The 15938-nt window shown below is 40.8% G+C and overlaps 1 protein-coding gene across 3 annotated transcripts in view; it reads left to right on the top strand.

Moving 5' to 3' along the window:
- The window catches only part of LOC143509902 (NACHT, LRR and PYD domains-containing protein 3-like), a 30576-nt gene extending 15672 nt beyond the window's left edge, over positions 1-14904 (top strand). For all 3 annotated transcript variants that reach the window (XM_076998767.1, XM_076998768.1, XM_076998766.1), the window contains exons 9-14: positions 3249-3419; positions 4508-4681; positions 5444-5617; positions 7164-7337; positions 9383-9429; positions 11026-14904. In XM_076998767.1, coding sequence (XP_076854882.1) covers positions 3249-3419; positions 4508-4681; positions 5444-5617; positions 7164-7337; positions 9383-9429; positions 11026-11558 — 1273 coding nt within the window. In that variant the 3' untranslated portion in view covers positions 11559-14904. The remainder of the gene's footprint in view (positions 1-3248; positions 3420-4507; positions 4682-5443; positions 5618-7163; positions 7338-9382; positions 9430-11025) is intronic.
- The last annotated feature ends 1034 nt before the right edge of the window (positions 14905-15938 follow it).

Genomic DNA, 15938 nt, shown 5'->3' on the forward strand with positions numbered 1-15938 from the left:
GACGACCCCTCCAGGGTCGCGGGGACAGGAACAGGCACGAACTGCCGACGGGCAGCGGGGACAGGAACAGGTATGAACTGCCTACGGGCAGCGGGGACAGGAATCCGAGGTGAGGAGATGCACTCGGGGGGCGGAGCCACCAAGCCGACGTTCTCGGGGGGCGGAACCGCCAAGCCGACGTCCTCGGGGGGCGGAACCGCCAAGCCGACGTCCTCGGGGGGCGGAACCGCCAAGCCGACGTCCTCGGGGGGCGGAACCGCCAAGCCGACGTCCTCGGGGGGCGGAGCCACTATACTGACGTCATCGGGGGGCGTGTCCGCCAAGCCGACGTCCTCGGGGGGCGGAGCCACCATACTGACGTCATCGGGGGGCGTGTCCGCCACGCTGACGTCCTCCGGGTTCCGAGCCGGCCACTCCTGGGGTGAGTGGCTAGTACTCCCCCCCAAAAAATTCTTGGGGGGCCTTCGGGGAGCGGCTTCCGGGATCAGCGGAGGGAGGTCTTCTTCCACGGGGTCCGGGTTGAGCCTGGAAGAACACACAGACACAGAAGCCTCTCGGTTGCTCTCTCTGCGACGGCTCCGCCTCCTCCGAGGCGTCGGGAGCTCGCAGTGGTCATCGAGAGCAAACCGAGGGTTAAGCCAACGCTCATCTGTGCGCTCATTCCGTCTGCCCGCTGCTTGCACCACAGGTTGCTCACGCCTGTGGTGTTCGCCAAGCGGGGCAGACTCCCAGCGCTCAATAGGAGTCTCGTCGCGAAAGCCAGCCAAAACTGAAACTGACTGCGCTTTCTTCTGAGAGCGACGAGACTTCCGTGTTCCCACAGCGCCAGGGGTATTCCTGTCTCCGGCTCGTTCGCGCTGTAACACATGAGAGTTAAACTGCACGGAAGCAGCCAACAACTCGTTACAGCGACTGAACTCACCGGAGTCTCGCTCTCTCGCTGTGTCCCGGTAAGATCCGTGGTTATGTATTGAGGCTCGCGCCACGGAGCGAGGAGACGGACACAAATGCAGAGATGAGCGAGATTTAATACAGGGAATACCAAAACCAGAGTCGATAGAACAGGCAGGGGTCATAACGTGCAAGCAGTCCGAACAAGAACAAGAAACAGGCATGACGAGACGAGAACAGGGAAGACTCACGGACCAGGCAGGAACAAACAGATGACGGGAAATACAGGGCTAGAAAAACAACGAACGTGAAAGCACAAACCGACTGATAGAACAAAACCACGGATGACTCGACTGGGGGAATGACGGGACTTAAATACATAGAACTGAAACAAGGAACAGGTGATAACAATGACACGGGGCGTGGTAGCACCCGAGGAATCACGGAGACAACGAGCAGGGCGGGATAAACAGGCACGGGACACAGACACAAGGGAACCCGGAGTGACAGCTAGGAGAGGGGGCGTAGCCATACGTGACACAACCTCAGCCACCCGAGCTGCACACTTCAGCTTCTTCTTTTCAAAAGCTTCATACACTACATCCTCAAATGGAATTGTTATTTCTATTAAATACCTAATCCATTTATGTTCAGAGTACAACACCTTGTCTAGCTACAGCATGGATATCGTGGTTGTAGTTTTTAAATTATTTCCACAAGCAATTTTCAGTTTTGTCCTTCACCCTGTTTGCCAGTATTTGTGGCCTGCCCTTGCTCTTCAGCATATTGTCCCTCTTTCAATAACCTAATCGCCTTACTATAAATACTGCTTGACAACCTGTTAACCTGTATATGCTTACTGACAAATACTGTAAACATGCTAACATGCTAAGCACTTGATTGTGTCTCCACGTATACTGACCCTGCAACAAACTAACGTTGCATGCTGACAAAATATACTTCAATGTACTAACGCCCACACACCATTTACACTTTGAGTCTTCAGCTACCCACTGTCCAGGGTTTTGTGGAGTTGAAATGGCATTGTAAATTACTCTAAGCAAAAACTCTCATCCACCGCCCACAGCTCTTACTGGGTAGTTTTCCTTTTCTCCAAACTTTCCCAGTGAAGCCACTGGTCTTGCTTTTGTTATGATGCTGCTGCTGTGCACCAAGTCTTTCTGTTCATAAAACCAGCCATCATTCACCTTCTTTCTGGAGATGTGACCGTATTAAATTTGTTTATCCAGATTGCGATCATCCAGTGATGTCCCTTAACTCTGATGTCCCACATCCTCCCTGCTTCCTCCACTTCCTCCTGTCACTGGTGATGCTTCTTTAATCACTGCATCGATCTCAGCAAAATCATATGATTTTGCAGGACTCACCTTAGCACATTCCTCAGCTTGTCAGTTTAAATTCCTAAGTTTGTCAGCATTATCTCTAGCTCTCTTCTCCCATATCATGCTGTACCACCTAAACACCATGGTTACCACTTCCTTATAGACTTATTCAGGATTTTCTCCAGCCCGTACTTCTGTAATTGGGACCTCATACACCGTCAGTGGCCAGCCAATACATGGCAATAGACCACACTGGAGACAAAATTTCAATTTACCTGGTAGGTATGACTTCCCTATACTGATAATGCCCTTCATCAGTGCTGTTCTTTGCCCCACAACCTGCTCTTGATATTTTCTCTCTTGGGTGAATATCTTTCATTTGACACTCCTGAACTGTTTTTACCCCAGTATTTATGGTCTCACTTCACATTCTGAAATGTTCCTGTACAAGTTTTCCTTTAACAATTGACAGATATCTAGACTTGCTTTAAGGTTCACCCTTGCACCCCTAAGATTATGATATTAGTTTAGTGGTTTGTATGTATGACTAAATGGCAGCTTAGTTTCCTAATGTTTTTCTAGTTGTGTGTCCCTTGATTAGGCAGGTGTAGATATAGTCTGATTGTTAACTCTATTGAACACTGTCTCATTTCTGCTTCTGTATCAGCACTCAGTAATGTTCACAGTGACTTTATTTTATCTGTGTTCCAATGTCTTACTGGGTAATCACAGCACTTTAAACTGGAATGGGTAATGATGAGTAGTAAGATATAATACAAGAACATCAATGACCTTGTTACTATGGTGATTAGGTTTAATATTATGGAAAGGTTAAGTATAAAGCACAGGCCTGTCTAGCACCCCATACAGGCTGATCTGACACTTTTTAATCTGTTCAAGCATTTACTTTCATTAATTTTTTGTTTTGTTTTATCCTCAGTTCACATATTTTTTTATGTGTGTTTGACAAGACTCTTTTTTTTACATTGTATAGTATTTACTCCTACTTTGCAGACTATCTGGCTGTGGTCTCACAGAAGAGTCCTGCAAATCTCTCACATCAGTTTTACAAACAGAAAACACACTGAGAGAGTTGGAGGTTAATTATAATGATCTGAAGGATTCAGGAGTGGAGCAGCTCTGTGCTGGATTGATTTCTCCACACTGTAAACTGGAGATTCTCAGGTGAGTTTCTATGAAGAAAAAAAAAATCTAAAACTGCCTTGTTTATTATTTTTTTAAAAGCAAGCAATTCAAGGCATTTTGACAATTTTATATTGTTTCATGTTTTAAATTTTTTTAATGATTTTTTTTATTGTGAATTAAGGCATTGTGACACAGGATGCACACGATTAATTTAATCTCTCCGGGGTAAACTACAATTCAGACATGAATATTCACATTTACGTTATCTCTGTTCTGTTTCCTACACCAGTGCCAGGGGTTTGTCATAGCTTGCGCATTGCGTATCAATGCAAGGCAATTTCACAATTTTATATTGTTTCAATGAGTCATCTTTGAAAAAAATATTTTATTTTATTCTAAACACAGTACCAAGTACTTCTATTAATTGTTCTTTTATCCAGTCAACTGTTCATTCACAAACCAAGGCCTTAATTGCGCATGGGAGTAAACAACAGTTAGTAGTAAGTTAAACATTTGGTTTTCCCCTTCCTTTTTATCTCCTTCAGTAGGTTTCAGTCTCAAAATACATTTTATCAGGCCATTGCAAATTTCAGCACTCATTAAATATTGTAGAAGATGGCTGAGTCTATACTAGTGCACCTGACAGAGGAAGAATGGGGACACTGACCCAGCCTGCTTGTTAAATTAAAGTGCTGATCACACTAACCACTGCTGACAATCATTTTGCTCTTTTTAAAGAAATGTTAATATTTCAAAATGTTATTTTCTAGTGAAACTAACTGTATTTCATTAAATGACCACAATGTGGAGACAAAGAGTTATATTTGTGATGAATAAGCAGATTTTCAACTCCTACTAGACGTAATACTTAAATAGTTCTGTATAATAGTTCTGATAACATTTCTAACAAGACGTTTTACATGTTTACATGTACAATTACATAAATGTACAAATAAATGTAGCCTCTCTAGCACCCCATACAGGATGATTGGTTACATTTTAATCTGCTCATGCATTTATTTCCATCCAGAGATACAGAGATAAATTTCATATATTTTAGCAGCGATTTAGATCTTGCAATTGAGCATCCTCTGACTAAACTTTATATTGTATTTATTCTTTTGCAGACAGTCTGGATGCCGTGTAACTCATGAGTCTTGCAAATTTCTCACATCAGTTCTACAAACAGAAAACTCCTCACTGAGACAGCTGGAGATGAATAACAATGACCTGCAGGATTCAGGAGTGGAGAAGCTCTGTGCTGGATTGAAGAGTTCACACTGTAAACTGAAGATTATCAGGTAAGCTTTTTTTGAATTAATTCTTGATTATGAGGCGACAACATTGTAGATCAATTTTAAAAAGGTCATTGTCCTCTTTAAAAATAATTCAATGTGCCACTGAAGTACAGCATTAAGAAAATTAAACCTGCAATGCAAAACATTTGTTCTTGTGTTTATACAGTCGTATGTGACTTTGGTCAGGTGACATTTGGTTACCTTCCAATGAAGAAGCATTAATATAATATTAATATATTATTTTGTGCCATACCATATTTATATATTATTTACAATTCACTTAATGCCAGGTATTTCTTTGATATTGTTTTTAGTTTCAAAGACCAGCCTATGCAAGGTCTGTGTTAGTGTATATACACAATTAATGATCATACTGATCTGACATTGGACAGGGTTCGCTCGTGCACTAAATGTTTGTGGTTTTTGTTGGCAAAAACGTCTCAGCAGGTAAAAATGTTAAACTATTGGTCAGTGTAGAATGAGCGATAACTACTAAGCAGAGAAGAAAATTACCTGTACATATTGCTATGGTGATTAAGCTTTTAGTGCTGTGGTAACACAGGTGAGGGGTGGATATGAGACCTCACCATGTCAGTAGTTCATTATAAAGAGCCCTATTCAGGTTGCTCTAATGTTTAAATACGATCATGCCTTTAATTCCATCCTCTTTTCCAATATAGTTATACATTTTATCAGCCATCCAGATCTTGTAATCCAGCACCCTTGGATTGAACTGCACTTTATACTGTATTTACTCCTTTGCAGACTATCTGGCTGTGGTCTCACTGAGGAGTCTTGCAAATTTCTCACATCAGTTCTACAAACAGAAGACACCTCGCTGAGAGAGATGGAATTAAATAATAATGAGCTGCAGGATTCAGGAATTGCGCATCTCTCTGTTGGACTGAAAAGTTCACATTGTAAACTGGAGATTCTCAAGTGAGTTTCTGTAAATGTATTCTATGAATGGAAACAGTGAAGTGCGGCCATGAGTGAGCAGATTTCCAACACAACTGGAACAGAAACGTAACTATAAAGGAGACACAAACAAGCTTATTGTAACGCAAGAGGAAGGCAAGATGCAGAGACCAGTGTTCATATAACACACAAGGAAGTTTGGTAGCACTGATGGTACACAACAAACATCAAACCCACAAAGGTGCAGACCAATATAATGTGTGATCGCACATTATATCGGTAAATTAAACAAGACCAAAGTGATGACGAGACGAGCCACAGCTGAGACGAATGAACACACGCAAACAGGACCACACCCAAGGAAATGACACATATGGACATAATCAGACATAGACTACACCTACACAGGGGGAGGGCCCAGGGCTGAAACGGGACACTTATCCAAGATAATGTGTATTTAATGTTCAGAGACTGATAATGTAACGCGGTGGGAGTTGGGGTCGGACACATTTGCGGTAAAGAGTGGAATGCTACCTTAGCGGAGCTAGTCTCCTTTAAAGAAACCGTGCCCACACGGAGAGTGCGCGACTTACGAGGCATGAAACACTAACGAATGAATACAACGAACCACAGCGACTATGAAAGGAAAATACGTTTATGTAAATAAGAATTCTGAAATAATACAAGGTACAGAGAAACACAGCAGAGACTAAAGTAAACAAGATATACAAAACCACAACGACCAAAAACACCAGACCACTAATACTTATACACAGGGGAAAACCATCGCAGAAGGTTAGACTAAGAAGACAAAAACCCTAAGACAGACAGAGTTAGACAACGTAACGGATCACAAAGCAAACACCAGGAATAAACTAAGAATGCACAGGGAATGCACTACTAGGAGTAACTAAAGCTAAAACATACAACAGACAAGGAGACTAAACTAACCAAATGCAAATACTTACAAGGCTTTTACACACGAAACTAGGGCTAACAATAAAAGTAACAAGAACTAAACCACCAGGTCACAAACACACACAATAACCCACAATGAGAACACAGAAATCCAGGAACTAAATACCAGAACAATAACGAAACAAACAAGAAACAGGTGAGAAGGCAAATAAAGGCAGGATTAATACAAAGAAGGTGTGGCAGACAGGAGGAGGGCGGAGCCAAGCATGAAAGATAACAGATCAACAATACTGATGCTTTGCCAAGTAGCTAAGTGCTATGGTAGATAAAACTCTAGCCCTAGTTTCCAGGTCAGGAGACATCCAAGAGTTAAAAACAAAAATTTAAAATCTGAATTTAAGCTGTGATACATGAGTGACAGAGTGTCAGCAAGGAATGGGTGATGACTACAATGTTACCATACAGAACAGGAAAGTAAATGACGTATATATGTTTCTATGGTGATTAGGTATATTATTTTTGGGAAGACTTGGTGTAGAATCTTAGGTGAGGATGGATACGAGACCTTACCATTTCAGTAGTTTATGATAAATTGCAGTTACTGGCTTCTTTAGCGCCCCATGGCAGGCTGCTTCCCTCCTTTCTCCAGGTTGTCTGGTTGTTTGGTCACAGAGGAAGGCTGTTCTTCTCTGGCTTCAGCTCTGAGTTCAAACCCCTCACATCTGAAAGAACTAGATCTGACGTACAACCACCCAGGAGACTCGGGAGTGAAGCTGCTCTCTGCTAGACTGGGGGATCCCCACTGCAGACTGGAAACACTCAGGTATGTTGAAATCATCTGTTCTTCTGCTCTGATCTGCTACTACACTCTCAAATATAGTCTGTAATTATAAACCTACTCATATCATTAACATTAACTGAAAGTCAGTGATCTTAGGTGTAATCCAGGATACATGAGAATGAGAATGCATATAAATCATTTTAACTGGTCAAACCAGAACCCTAGTACACCCATAATCCTACATGCTAACACCATATGTGAACCATTATATTATACAGAAATTGTAACTTTGTAAATGTACCTCTTACATGATTACAGTGGTAATTTTTATGTGTGTGTGTGTGTGTCACACACACATTATATATATATATATATATATATATATATATATATATATATATATATATATATATATATATATATATATATATATATATATATATATATCTGGAACGCAGCATGGTTGTTTCTCAAGGGAAACTTTTTATTGCTGCGCAGCTAAGCACACATGCAACAGAGCACAAATCTATCTTGCTGAAAACGAGGGACGTTCGGAACCACAAATTCTCCCAAACATTGAAGTAAAAGATGATGCCCCAAAGGAACTTTTGCCAAAGAAAGGAGCCGTGTCTGTTGTCAGGAAGTACATACGGTTTAAAAGGTCGCACATGGACCAAACAGTCACTTACTGCAAATGCTGTTGAGCAAAAGTTGTCGCGGCTGGTGGTAATGAGCAATCTGCTGCACCACCCATAAAGCTGCTTATACTTCGTGACTGGCATGGCAAAAAAAAAAAGCTCGCAAAAAAAAAGCTCGCTAGCCATCTCTGACTAATAGTCTCCGATAGTCGAGAAAATAGCATTTGGTTCATAACATTAATGTCCAAATAAGGTCCGCCAACCTAACTAGCCCAGTAAGGCACCTACTAGAGAACATTCTGCATCTATACAAGAGTGGTTATTTCTTAATACTTGCGTTCACAAAGTCCAGCGCTGTGTCGGGGTTGTCAAATGTGTTGGTGGTTCCATCTGGCAGGGTCAGGGTTGCCAACTTTTGATGTTCGCTTGGAGTGAGGTTTTAACTCACGTTAAGCACGACCTGGCACCTGCTCACAGTGCCAAAACCACTGGTAAATGGTTTACTGACCATGGTATTACTGTGCTCAATTGGCCTGCCAACTCTCCTGACCTGAACCCCATAGAGAATCTGTGGGATATTGTGAAGAGAAAGCTGAGAGATGCAAGACCCAACACTTTGGATGAGCTTAAGGCTGCTATCGAAGCATCCTGGGCCTCCATAACACCTCAGCAGTGCCACTGGCTGATTGCCTCCATGCCACGCCGCATTGAAGCAGTCATTTCTGCAAAAGGATTCCCGACCAAGTATTGAGTGCATAACAACATAATTATTTGAAGGTTGACTTTTTTTGTATTAAAAACACTTTTTTTATTAGTTGGATGAAATATGCTAATATTAATATCAATATTAAACCAATAAAAGACTTGAACTACTTCAGTTGTGTGTAATGAATCTAAAATATATGAAAGTCTAATGTTTATCAGTACATTACATAAAATAATGAACTTTATCACAATATGCAAATTTTTTTAGAAGGACCTGTAAGGGTATTTATGATGCTTTTATAATGCTGTTTATGAACCCTGATGGCGCTATGTCTGAAGATGATATCAAAACCTTTGCACTGTATAACCACTCTTGTGAATGACAATCTGCAGGTTTTTAGCCAGAAACATGAGTTGTGTATCAGCAATGGGTGCAAATTATAGTAGCTTAATGAATTCATTAAACGTATAGAGTAGCTAGAGAATGTCTATATCAGTTTTTCAAACCGTATCTGCAAAGGGCGTTTTTCATTCTACCCAAGTAGGATCTCATCTGATAAAACTGTCATAAGGACCGAGATGTGTACAGTGAAAATTCATGTGCACTTTGCTGTTCACTGTTGCCATGCGAATCAAGGCCTGTTAGCAAGGGACAGACTGACAGAAAAGAGAAAATGAACACAAAAATGTTTTGCATAATTTTAAAATTCACTAAACTGTGTCTGTGTGTGTGTGTTTCCTTAGATTGGAGCATGCAGAAAAGATCAGAATCAAACCAGGACTAAGAAAATGTAAGTTGCAAATGTGATGTGTACTCATACACAAACACATAAATACAGTACCGTATTTTCCGGACTATAAGCCGCTACCTTTTGTCACCGCAATTTGAACCATGCAGCTTATACTGAGGTGCGGCTTTTCTGTAGATTTTTCTTCACCCGTCAGGGGGCGGAGCAGAAAGTGAATCGGGTGGTAGGTCAAAGTTGTAAATCAAAGAATAAAGTGCTCAATTTCATTTAGGAAATGCAAGCAGCAGGCACGACAGAGACATTTTTTCAAACCAACATGTGTTGTGCCAAATTCCGAGTCCCCTCGTTTGCACACGCATAAAGACGCTACAGATGATATTAGGGGGTTACAGTGACTATAGCTTAGTTCATTGAGCACTCTAGTTTTGTCCTAACTAGATATTTAGACATAATACTGCTGTAATACTGCAAAGTCGTGGTCAGAGGTGAACTTTGGTATAGCCTTTGTGTATTTTATTTAAAATAAATGTAAATATATATGTGCCATATTTTGTCAATTGTGATTTTTCACCACAATTTAAATTTGTCCTCCGCTTTTTACCCATCTGTGCAGTTAGAACACACACACACACACACACACACAAACACACACACACACTAGTGATTACTAGGGGGCTGTGGATCACACATGCCCAGAGCGGTGGGCAGCCTTAGCCCAGCGCCCGGGGAGCAGTTGGGGTTAGGTGCCTTGCTCAAGGGCACCTCAGTCATGGCCTCAGGTCTGGGAATCGAACCCACGACCCTCCAGTCACAAGACCAGTTCCCTACCACCAGGCCATGACTGCCCCATAATAAATAACTAATTTATTATAATAGCCCCATAATAAATAAATAATTAACACCCTTGAGCCAGTGTGGCTTTGGACATATATAATGCCATGCCATTTGCTGTGATGGATAATTAAAGTCTAGCTCTTATTTATGCATAGAAACATAAATTGACAATATAATCTGTAGCGTCTTTATGCACAGATAAACAAGGGGAGTCAGAAATCGACACAACACCGGCTGAAAGCCAAAGCTGTCACACATGAAATGCTATAGACACCATTCAGAAACTGATCAGTTCAGTTAAATACACAGTGAGTCCCCGCTTAACAATGGGGTTTAGAGACTGAAAAATCTGTCGTAAAGCAGTTTGTCATTAAGTGTGACCCTAGATTTAGATACACTTTAATCGTAAATACAGTATAGAAAAAAACTAACAATGTTCTCGTGCGTGTGTACAGTGTGAAAAAGAGCGATCGGGTTGCAGAGATGGGCTGCGGTGGAGGCTGCGCTGCCTCAGCTTATTGTACACAACACTCCACAATACTCCACAACACTCTACTGTGCTGCCAATGCTCCTCTGCGCAAAATTTAAAATGTCGGTCGTAACTCCGGTCCGTCGTTAACCAGACCCATCGTTAAGTGGGGACTCACTGTATTCAGTTCAGTAGATATATGGAGCTATTAAAAAAAAAACTTGGTAGGTGCGGCTTATATTGAGGTGCGCTCTATAGTCCAGAAAATACGGTACAAGCATACAAACAAGACAGTATGTCTCTCCTCTCCTCTAATGTCTCCACATGTGTGCAGATGCGTGTGAGCTCACACTGGACCCAAACACAACACATATGCGTCTTTCTCTGTCTGAGGGGAACAGGAAGGTGACAATGGTAAAGGATCCGCAGTCGTATCCTGATCATCCAGACAGATTTGACTACTGGTCTCAGGTGATGTGTAGAGAAAGTCTGACTGGACGCTGTTACTGGGAGGCTGAATGGAGTGGGTGGGCTGCCATAGCAGTGACATATAAGGGAATCAGGAGAAAAGGAGGCAGCGTTGACTGTAGGTTTGGATACAATGTAAAGTCCTGGAGTCTGTACTGCACTAATAACAAATACACTGTCTGGCACAATAAGAAGGAAACTGCCATCCCTGACCCTCCCTCCAGTTCCAACAGAGTAGGGGTGTATCTGGACTGGCCGGCCGGCACTCTGTCCTTCTACAGTGTTTCATTACACACACTTACACACTTACACACATTCCACTCCACATTCACCGAGCCCCTCTGTACAGGGTTTTGGGTTGGTTATGATTCATCAATGTGTGTGTGTGAGTTACAATAGCTTTCTGTGCCCTGGATGAACCCTGAGTCTCCAGGGAAACACACTCCTCTACACACATAACTGGATGAAACTAGTGGTGGGACTTTAACGCGTTAATTTCGATTAATTAATTACAGGAAATTTAACGCACTAAAAAAATTAACGCATTTTAACGCATGAGACACTTTTGCACCGTGGAATGTTTCTCGAGTTCCAGACATACAGATTATATGGACGCACAATAAGATGAGCATGATGGAGATGACTGAAGAGGCTACGCTGGTGGATGGGAAATTTAAATATAAGAAACTTCCAGATGGAAGTACAAACACAAATAGTGTTATTTGCACTTTATGTAGGAAGGAGTTCGCTTATCACAGGAGCACTTCCACCCTTCGTTACCACCTCAACGCAAAACATGTTGGGGCTAACGCGCAGGTCAGTAATGATAACTTAGCTGATAAATGTATTCCTAGTGCAATAGGGTGACCAAACGTTCGTATTTCCCGGGACATGTCCGTATTTCACATCCTGTCCAGGGCGTCCCGGGTTTTTTTTAAGTGAGGAAATGTCCTGGTTTTTAAATTACCTTCGTTGGACCATTAAGACTGGATTAAACTTTCGCGAGTGGCTGTAGCGCGCGACTCCGCACGCGTTTATACATGACGCGTCACATTATTTGCAGTGTTGTTCGCTCTCTGTGGTCGAAGATAAAGTCTTACAAGAAGCGCTGCACATTGCGTCAACTGGTGCAAGTTATGAACTACCGTCCAGAAAGACAATGTCGAAGAAAATCCAGCAGCTGTATGATGAGGAAAAGGAAGTAAAACAGGTTATTGTGAAGAGCGCCACAAATGTGGCTCTGACTGGGGATCACTGGACCTCTGTTAGCAACAAGAATTATCTTGGTGTGACAGCTCATATTATAGATGATGAATCTATAGATGATGAAGATCCAGTCATTTGCTTTGACCATGCAGAAGACCACTTCTAGGCACTATGGAGATTTCTGTGGCAGAGGCCTGGAAAATTAAAGAAAAATATACCATCTAAAATGGTATTAAAAAACATCTTCTGATTTACTTCAATTCTTCCAATATCCTGAGCAAAACTCCCAAAATTAAACAACATTTTTGGTCAGAATTTCCAGTGTTCTGAACTGTTTTATGCACTCATCTATTGGTCTGTGTAGTAGATTGGTGGAAAAATAAACAAGATGTTGAAGTTTATGATTGTTCATTGAGTCATTCATTATTCAAACTTAAATTAATATTTCTCAGGTTAAAAAACTGAAATGCGATTAAAATGTGATTAATTTCGATTAATTAATTACAAAGCTTCCGATTAATTTGATTAATTTTTAAAATCTCGTCCCACCCCTAGTTGAAACATGTTAGACACTAGCTTTCTCTCAAGCTTTTTCTTCTTTCACAAACACATACACACACAACAGTTAAATTATAAAATAATTCAATTAGAGACCTACAGTATATATTGTTACAGATAATAGTTTAGTAAAATTTTCTGAACAGTATAGTTTTGTTTTTCTATGTTCAATCTCTCGCCTTCTCTCTCTCCCTCACACACACAGCTCAGAGCCTTTGTACACTTGTTTCTTATGTTGTTTTTGAGCATGCTAGAATAGTTTTTTTAGATTATCTTTTAAGTATGTTAGAGTATCTTTCATTTAGTCAGTCTATATCTCATTGTCATGATGTCTGTCTCACATGCAGACTGTGACAATATCACAGGGGCTGTCATGTCAACAGCCTAAATGTAGACACACTTCATGAACAGGAAACCATACTTACCTATCAGACTGCAGCAGGAGCAACCATCAACTTTTTATAATTGGAACCAGTTTTTAAAGCCAATTAAAAGTTGAACTGTGACAGGCAGGGAGTGCAAAATAAAATGGAAGCGATCGCGCCAAGTCTCAGGGAAAAGGGAGGATTTAATACGTAAAATGCACAAACCAAAAACCTGTGACACAATCCAAATCAAGGATATAATGACCAGCAGTCAACTGGCACAAAGACAAGACACATATATATACGAACAAACGACCATTAGGTGGTGAGGATCATAGGCCCCGCCCACCTGAGGGACGAACACAACATAAGACAACTGCCGCTGTATACGGGGACGACCAACAGGGGGCCCGCCGTACCGCAACATAAACTAATAAGAATTAAACAAATGCATAAAATAAGAAACTGAAAATAAATATGTGTACCCCATGAATTCATGTGAGCATGTTTATAAACTGTAGACATTGTTATTATATGCAGTGTTGCTAATTTTATGTTATTTTAATGTTATTTTTAACGGCGTTAGGTAACGGCATCATTTTGTCAGTAATGGGATAATATAATTAATTACTTTTCCTGTCGTTACAACGCCGTTGATGTTACTGGTCATTAAAAGCGGTGCGTTACTATATATTGATATACTAACAGTAATCCGAGCGGACCGCTGCCCAGGCTAGTGAGGAGTAACAGATCTCGATAGGTCACAGTTCTCGGTGTAACACCTGTTTAACTTAACAAGTCAGTAAGCGATTGGCTAAGACAGCGTTATGGTAGCCAATCAGAGCCAGCGTTGTTACACGTGTGCCGAAGCATGCCAGTGACACACACGACACAAACAGAGAAGAGGCAGAAATGGCGACTCAGGAGTAAGCCGAAGAAAAATGAGCATTTACAAGGTGGCGATATAAACATTATTTAAGAAAATACTTGAAGTTCCTGAATGTCTACCAGACTGGGTATTTGATTTATTTAATTAAGGATAGAGGTTTTATTGTTAAGTTTACTTCTGTTGTGAACAAACCAGTTGTCTCAGGTTGAGAGAATTTAATTTAATTTGATAGTTGCAAATGCACTTTATATATTGTAACTGTTTACTTTTGCTTTTATTTTTTACAAAGATTTGGGATTTTAAAGGATTTTATCCTGCACTGGTCTGTGGATGTGCAATAAATATCAAAAGTTAAACACCTTTCTGATCTACTCATTTCAACTGACTGTAAAAACTGCTTTTTCAAAAAAAAATCCTTATTCATTGGCATATAACTTTTTTTTAAGTGTAACGTAAATAGTTACTTTCCCTGGTAATGAGTTACTTTTATTATAGAGCAATTCAGTTACTAACTCAATTACTTTTTCGAACAAGTAGTGAGTAACTGTAACTAATTACTTTTTTAAAGTAACGTTCCCAACACTGATTATATGTATTGTATATTCATGATTGTGAATATGTAAGTTCTCAGACTCTGTGTGCTGATCTTTATTCTGTACAGTGAACTACAGTGTATTCAGAGGTTTGTGTGCAGTACAAACAAAATAAAAGCCTGATGTTCATTGTAGACAGTCAAGTTACTTTTTTGAGTAGTTTTATCTTTTAACTTTGTATTTGTATATTGTGGTTGTGTTTGTGTGGTGTGTGGTTAAACAGAGCATTGAAAATGCAGACACATCTTCTTTGCAAGTTTCGTTCACTTATCTTGGTCGGTCATACCTCCTTCAGTTATTTATAGTGATTCACCCTACCTGTGAATTAGTAAGAGAGGATAAGATTGAGATAGTGAGTAAGTGAGGATAAGTGAGAGATAATGAATGAGGATAAGAGAGTGTGGATAAGAATGAGAAATAGTGAGTAAGAGAGGATAAGAGTGAGAAATAGTGATGATTAGAGTGAGGGATAGTAAGTGAGGATAGAGTAAGAGATACTGAGTGAATAAGGATAGGTATGAGATACAAGTGAGTGTTACGTCCCCGCTCTCTACGGGTGCACAGGATTGTTTCTTTGTGTGGGGTGGTATACGATAAACTGAACACAGTCAAACTGATGGCAGAAACTTACTGATATTCAGAGTGAGATCTACTAAACCTAACAAACATACAAAGGTGACGCCCACCCCCTTTCCTAACACCTATACAACAGAAATAATTACAAACAAAAAGAAACTAAACTACCCCCACGTAGCCTCCCACACAAATGGTGAACATGTCACAAACACAGCTTTAGGAGACATGACAACCACCAACATACATCACATGAAACGTATAGCATACATAGACTAGTTTCCTATATGCTCAATACATCCCTCCACTCCATTTTATTTTACACAGATAAATTTCTGCCAAACGTCGGTCAGGTGTGTATCTCTCTTGTCCTTGCTTGTATCCATCTTTTATTCAAGAATGCCCGCCTCCTAAAGCGTCCCATTGGTGGGCTGGTGAAGCCATTTCGAAACCCGATTTGCGGAATACCCCGATATTAATTGTCCACGTCCAGATGACGAGTGGCAGCAACAAGTCCACCTACGGATGTCAGACGACAAAAAGCAAAACACATTGTGCGATCTATGCACGTAACAGTGAGTAAGTCTGTGTAAAC

Source organism: Brachyhypopomus gauderio, chromosome 3 (assembly GCF_052324685.1).
Source record: "Brachyhypopomus gauderio isolate BG-103 chromosome 3, BGAUD_0.2, whole genome shotgun sequence".
NCBI lineage: Eukaryota > Metazoa > Chordata > Actinopteri > Gymnotiformes > Hypopomidae > Brachyhypopomus > Brachyhypopomus gauderio.